We start from the raw sequence: 7,500 nt of genomic DNA, 5'->3' as shown, positions 1-7,500 counted from the left end.
CCTAATCTCGCCCTCCCCTGACCCTAATCTAGAGGCCCTAATCTCACCCTCCCCTGACCCTAATCAAGAGGCCCTAATCTCGCCATCCCCTGACCCTAATCTAGAGGCCCTAATCTCGCTATCCCCTGACCCTAATCTAGAGGCCCTAATATAGCCCTGTCCACCTGGTTTTCTGCTGCTGACTGACTAACCTTCCTTTTCTCTGAAAGCCACCTTAAGCTGATGGCCTGTTCTCCTCCTCTCTCTCCTCTGCTCCTCCTCTCCTCCTCTACTCCTCCTCCTCTTATCCCTCCCCCTGCGTGTGCCTGTGTGTGTTTGTGTATGTGTGTGCTCTATTTGGGTGGGCGTGTCTGTGTGTATATGTGTGTGTGTGCGTGTGTGTGTGTATGTATGTATATGTGTTTGTGTGTGTGCATGCATGCATGCATGCGTGTGTGTGTGTGTGTGTGTGTGTGTGTGTGTGTGTGTGTGTGTGCGTGTGTGTGTGTGTGTGTGTGGTCTGTGTGTTCCGTCTGACACTCTAGTTTCTCCCCTCTGTCTCCCTCTCTCCCTCCACTCAGCCCTTCAAGGAGCACATGGAGCTCAAGCCTGACACACACACCGAAACACACACACCGCAGAGCGAGGAGTATGAGCTCAAGGTACGCACACACACACACACACACACACTCACACACACACACACACACACACACACACCAAAACACACTCACCGCAGAGCGAGGAGTACGAGCTCAAGGTACGCACGCACGCACACACACACACACACACACACACCATAAAGCAACGGGTGCAGCCGGGCTGTTAGACAGATTATTCAACAGGTAATAACTGGATTTATGACATACAGTACCCTCCAGAATGATTGGCACCTCTGCTAAAGTTGACTAAAAAGAGGAATATAAAATCATCTTTTGGAAATGCCCTAAGTAAAAAAAAAAGAGGAAATATCCAACCTTTAACTCATTGAGTGCCAAACACGTAATATTACGTTTTTCCTTCACATGCGTTGAGTGCCAAAAATGTAATATTACGTTTTTAGCTTTTTTTTTTAAATTACGAAACTAGACACTCTAACACACCTTATATGTGATTTTGGGAACTCTGTGATTAATGGAAATGAAATATATGACGATCGAAAACTCATGAAAACGCACAATCTGGACATTTTATCATAACTCGGTTGCCGCTTTGGGTCGAATCAGTGACGCATGCACGTCAGGTCAAAACCAGGCCATTTTTGTGGGTCTATCACTAGGTCTCGCCAGGTCTCGCTGATCACTTCCCGGAAAGTTTACACAAGTAAGTAACAGGCAACACTTATACATATATTTCATGAAAGATGTTATATCTCCATTTCTAGAAAAAAACAGCGATTTTGATGAAAACTAGCCACTGTTTAGCTTGGAATTTCTCAGGAACAGAGGCGTGTAGAAATACACGGTTTGCACCCACTGAGAGCTTAAAGTCTCACCTTTCAAACGAGCCATTGTATGTGTTCATAGCTATAACACAGAATATGCTGTGGCTGTACAAAAATCATCAACCCCAAAATAACCGTGCCAGAGACTGGCGACCCCCACTATCCCTGGATGTGACTCAAAAAATAAAATAAAATGTGCGCACCGGCCATACGCACTAGGCTTATCCAAACACGGGCTTAATGACAACACAAAAGAACAGAGCAGCCTGTTATGATTTTACATATAGAACTTTACTATATGATAAAAGCAGAATACCTTAGTAAAAAAATTATATCCATGAGTGCACATTATTGCTCTCATGTGCAAACGTAACTTTGAAACATTACTTTAAAGGAGAATTCCGGTGTGATTTTGACCTAAAGTGTTTTGAAACATGATACCGAGTGTGAACGTATGTCTCATAGCCCATCTCGGCTTGTCCCCTGCACTCCGAAATCTGGCGCTAGTTAGCCGATGCTACCAGCAAGGCGGTCAATGGTGGTGCCTCGGCATCGGTATAGCCATGCAAATAAATCACTGTTTTACACCATTTACGAGGCTCAATGTATCTCCACACTTAATTGGTAGACTTCCAAGGGCCCTGACATTTAAAACGAGACATTGAGAACTTTGAAAAAGCACTGGTAGTTTACTTACAAGACGATTTATACAGACAGTATCTTCTCGAAGTTTAGCGTTTGCAGCCATCTTGAATTTAGTCACGATAAGTCCAGCGACGAGTAAGAATGAACAGGTATGATAAGGGATCAGATTCCAAAAATAATTCCGTGGAAATGCATAGATTCCAGTTGCTGCTACTGGAAGAAACTGTAATCCATGCATTTCCACAGAATTATTTTTGGAATCTGATCCCTTATCATACCTGTTCATTCTTACTCGTCGCTCGACTTATCGTGACTAAATTCAAGATGGCTGCAAACGCTAAACTTCGAGAAGATACTGTCGGTATAAATCGTCTTGTAAGTAAACTACCTTAAAAACCTGCTTTTTCAAAGTTCTCAATGTCTCGTTTTAAATGTCAGGGCCCTTGGAAGTCTACCAATGAAGTGTGGAGATACATTGAGCCTCGTAAATGGTGTAAAACAGTGATTTATTTGCATGGCTATGCCGATGCCAAGGCACCACCATGGACCGCCTTGTTGGTAGCATCGGTTAACTAGCGCCAGATTTCGGAGTGCAGGGGACAAGCCAAGATGGGCTATGAGACATACGTTCACACTCGGTATCATGTTTCAAAACACTTTAGGTCACACCGGAATTCTCCTTTAATTTCCATTTTAAAGCAACACCAAAGCACTTTTCCTGTCGCACTCACGCTTGTTTATCCAGCACTGGCTTTGGAAATAACGATGTCTACAGACAAGGTAGAGTACGTTGCATGATTTTATGAAAGTATAATGTATTGCGACATCAGAAGCAAGTCAAATTTGTAGTTTCTTATGTCTCATTCCATCGAACTACAGATCCGCTACCCGATCTGGCAAACTTGCGGTTATAGCCGATAGAGGGTCGCGAAGAGAATGCAGAAGTGCCGTTCACCCTGTTACGAGTTGATGATTTTGGAAACAATATTTTAATGTACAAAAAATTATTTGGTGTTGCTTTAACAGAAGAATATCTCAGTCAGGGTAATATCCACAAACTGTTGTAAACATATGTACATTGTTGCTGCGCATATTTACATTTTGGCAACTACGTTTCAGCGTTAATCTCATCTAATGAGATGGATGCGCGCTATGCGCGGAACACAGCAAGTCCATTCTTGGTTTAATTGTGGAGACGGCCACACGGAGATCATCCTCCACATTTAGACGCGATCTGTATTTGTTTTTAATATATTTCAGTGCAAAGAACGGCGTCAGTATGTCCATCGCGGCCTTGGATAGCTGTGGATATTCCCTCTCGACTGAAATCCAGAACTCAGCAAGCGTCTTGGAATTAAAATCTGTCTTTAAAGTGCGGTCACATGACAGCTCAACCAGTGCGTCCTCCATGCCGGCTGACAGATGACTTGCGGTGGTTACAGTGAATGGTGATCTTATCCAGTCATCATTTTTCAGAATTTTATTTTTTCCAAATTTATTTGATTTATGGAAAAAATTTCGCGAACCACCCCTCGCCGTCCCGCGACCCCCACTTTGGGAACCCCTGGTGTAGACTGCTGGCACTCTAGGACAAAGCTCCCGAAAACAGCTTGGCATTCAATGAGTTAATGACACCAATATTCTTTGTGAATGAATAATGTATCATAAATAAATAAATGTTCTTCCTTAAAATACAGGTGCAAGTATACATACCCCTATGTTAAATTCCCATAGAGGCAGGCAGATTTTTATTTTTAAAGGCCAGTTATTTCATGGATCCAGGATACTATGCATCCTGATAAAGTTCCCTTGGGCTTTGGAATTAAAATAGCCCCACATCATCACATACCCTTCACCATACCTAGAGATTGGCATGGTGTTGTTTTTACGTAAGGCATTAAGATCAATTTCCAGAAGATGATTTTAGATTCCTCTTTTTAGTCAACTTTAGCAGAGGTGCCAATCATTCTGGAGGGTACTGTATGTCCAGTTATTTTTCCAGCTTTCATTTCCTAACTAATATCATCCAAAACATTATTTGTGCTAGCCTGGCCAACTTGATCAATATATCATCCAAAACATTATTTGTGCTAGCCTGGCCAACTTGATCAATATATCATCCAAAACATTATTTGTGCTAGCCTGGCCAACTTGATCAATATATCATCCAAAACATTATTTGTGCTAGCCTGGCCAACTTGATCAATATTTTCAAAACATTATTTGTGCTAGCCTGGCCAACTTGATCAATATTTTCAAAACATTATTTGTGCTAGCCTGGCCAACTTGATCAATATTTTCAAAACATTATTTGTGCTAGCCTGGCCAACTTGATCAATATTTTCTTTATCCACAACTTTCCTGATATTAACCAAAAATTGTAACAAACAAATAATAAAGAACTAAACTAAGAACTAAACTGAAAACTAATATAGACAAAAAGACTAAGAGGAATAACTTCACTGTGCTGGTGTTTTTCCACTATAAATACTATACTATATATTATACTATAAATAATATACTAGTCTATAATACTATACTTTACTATACGGCTCTTCTCAATGCAAGTAGAACGCTCCATTGACTTGAATGGGATTTCCCAAAGTTCTACCGGTCATTATTTTCGTCTAAGGACCTCTGAATAATGGCCGCTGTCAATGGCAATAGATTTTCATTCAAAAGTGATGACAGACGGTTGATCAGCTGTGTTCTAAAGGACGTTTGATTCAAGTTCAGCGTGTGTTGCGAACTATTTGTTTCTCAGCAAAAGCCACAATGAAACGGTAACAAATAAATGTAAAGAGACATATCGAGTTTATTTTGTCGTTTTGGCAAGTAGCCGTATAATAAGCGGGATAATGTATAGAAAGCTGGTCAGTATTGGGAAAATAAGTCCATTCATTCCGCTGGCGCGTCGGGGTCTGGTGCGCCCTGTCGGGACTTATTTTCCCAATAATGACCGGCGTTCTATACATTATCCCTTACATTGTCCACCTGTTTAGTATCACTCTGGTGTTTTTCCACTATAAATACTATACTATACTATAGTCCAACAGTTAAGTGTCTGTGTTTTCCAATATAAATACTATACTATAGTCCAACAGTTAAGTGTCTGTGTTTTCCAATATAAATACTATACTATAGTCCAACAGTTAAGTGTCTGTGTTTTCCAATCTAAATACTATACTATAGTGCAACAGTTAAGTGTCTGTGTTTTCCACTATAAATACTATACTATACTATAGTCCACCTGTTAAGTGTCTCTCTGTGTTTTTCCACTATAAATACTATACTATACTATAGTCCAACACTATAAATACGTCTCTCTGTGTTTTTCCACTATAAATACTATACTATACTATAGTCCAACACTATAAATACTATACTATACTATAGTCCACCTGTTAAGTGTCTCTCTGTGTTCACTGATGCCCATGTGGTTGTAGACAAACAGAACATAAATGTGTGCGTGTTTGTGTGCAATTCTGTATATCTGTGTGTGTGTGTGTGCAATTCTTTTTATGTGTGTGCGTGTGTGTGTGCGTGCAAATCAGTATATCTGTGTGTGTGTGCGTGCAATTCAGTATATCTGTGTGTGTGTGTGCAATTCTGTATATCTGTGTGTGTGTGTGTGTGTGTGCAATTCTGTATATCTGTGTGTGTGTGTGTGTGTGTGTGTGTGCAATTCTGCATATATGTGTGTGTGTGTGTGCAATTCAGTATATCTCTGTGTGTGTGTGTGTGTGTGTGTGTGTGTGTGCAATTCAGTATATCTGTGCATGTGTGTGTGTACAATTCAGTATATCTGTGTGTGCTTGTGTGTGTGTGAAGTTCAGTATATCTGTGTGTGTGTGTGTGTGTGTGTGTGCAATTCAGTATATCTGTGTGTGTGTGTGTGTGCAATTCAGTATATATGTGTGTGTGTGCAATTCAGTATATCTGCTTGTGTGTGTGTGCAATTCAGTATATCTGTGTGTGTGTGTGTGTGTGTGTGCAATTCAGTATATCTGTGTCTGTGTGTGTGTGTGCAATTCAGTATATCTGTGTGTGTGTGTGTGTGTGTGCAATTCAGTATATCTGTGTGTGTGTGTGTGTGTGTGTGCAATTCTGTATATCTGTGTGTGTGTGTGTGTGTGCAATTCAGTATATTGGTGTGTGTGTGTGTGCAATTCTGTATATCTGTGTGTGTGTGTGCAATTCTTTATATCTGTATCTGTGTGTGTGTGTGTGTGTCCCAGGACCCGACCAACGGCTACTACAACGTCCGAGCGACGCCCCAAGATGAGACTCACCCGTCGGCTCGCTCGCTGCTCTATCAGGAGTTCCGTCCAGCCAACCCCCCGCCAGCCGCCCCGGCAACCGCCGTCCCGGCAACCAACCGCAGCCTCGCCCCCATTGGCCGCTACGAGGTCCGCCCACAGTCCCGCCTCTCCCACCCCGGATACTCCCACTTTAACACGGTTGCCCGGGCAACGCAGAGCAAAGCCCCGCCCAGCACAGACTTCAGTGGAGACTGCGGCCTTCTGACCTCCACCAATCAGGTGGCCTATGACAGCTACGCCTACCCAACCAGCTCGCAGTACACCCAGTACAGGCTGGGCTTTGCCCCGCCCCTGGAGGAAGGGCCAGCCTATGAGATGTACCCTACAGGACAAGGGGCGGGACAAGGCGTGTCCTCCGAGCAGCCATCGGCCAAATACGGAAGCGCCGCCCATTTCCCATACAATACCCCGCCCACTGAACACTCACAAAAACACACCCAGAGGATGCAGACACACGTGTGAGACACACACATATATATAAATACACCGCCCTACAATATATACACACACATACACACATATGTACCACCAAGCAAAGTACTTACATAATCATTCCAAAATGATCAAATTGAATGCTTTCATACAAACACACACACAGGCACGCACACACACACACACAGACACACACACACAGACAGACACAGACACACACAGACACACACACACACACACACAGAGCTGGAGCACTGCTCTTGGCCTCCGGACCTCCAGATCATCCGATGGCAAATGAAGACATTTTGAGCTGGATGACCGTTGTGGACTTCAGCAAAGGACTGCTCTCATGCAGCAATGTATTTGTGTTCCTGTGATCGTGTGTTTATGTGTGCATGTTTCCATCAGTGAATGTGTGTGTGTGTGTTTGTGTGAGTTGAGGATGATACAGTGAGAAAAGAATTGTGTGTATTTGGATACGGCTGTGAGAGAGCTGGGTGTGTGTGTGTGTGTGTGTGAGACTATGTCCGCTGTAGCGTTTGTTAAAGATGATGGACCAGGGTCTTACGCAGCATGTCCACTAGGTGGGGGTCATGCTTGCAAACCAGACACAGCTCATTTAGGTCATCAGTTTTGACCTGTTCTGCACTCTGATTGGCCACTAGTCAGCATCGGTGA

At 42.8% G+C, this 7,500-nt stretch overlaps 1 protein-coding gene across 1 annotated transcript in view; it reads left to right on the top strand.

The window, feature by feature from the left end:
• kirrel1b (kirre like nephrin family adhesion molecule 1b) overlaps nt 1-6,852 on the top strand; it is a 28,020-nt gene extending 21,168 nt beyond the window's left edge. Inside the window, exons 14-15 of the mRNA XM_076300076.1 lie at nt 525-641; nt 6,307-6,852. Of these exons, the coding sequence (XP_076156191.1) occupies nt 525-641; nt 6,307-6,852 (663 nt within the window). The remainder of the gene's footprint in view (nt 1-524; nt 642-6,306) is intronic.
• The last annotated feature ends 648 nt before the right edge of the window (nt 6,853-7,500 follow it).

The sequence above is a fragment of the Alosa pseudoharengus genome, unplaced genomic scaffold (genome assembly GCF_046254945.1).
Source record: "Alosa pseudoharengus isolate Yale_2024_CS ecotype anadromous, Long Island Sound unplaced genomic scaffold, YU_APseudo_1.1 YU_APseudo_1.1_scf_22, whole genome shotgun sequence".
NCBI lineage: Eukaryota > Metazoa > Chordata > Actinopteri > Clupeiformes > Clupeidae > Alosa > Alosa pseudoharengus.
The sequence above is the reverse complement of the archived record's forward strand: the minus strand, read 5'-3'. Positions and strand labels throughout refer to the sequence as shown.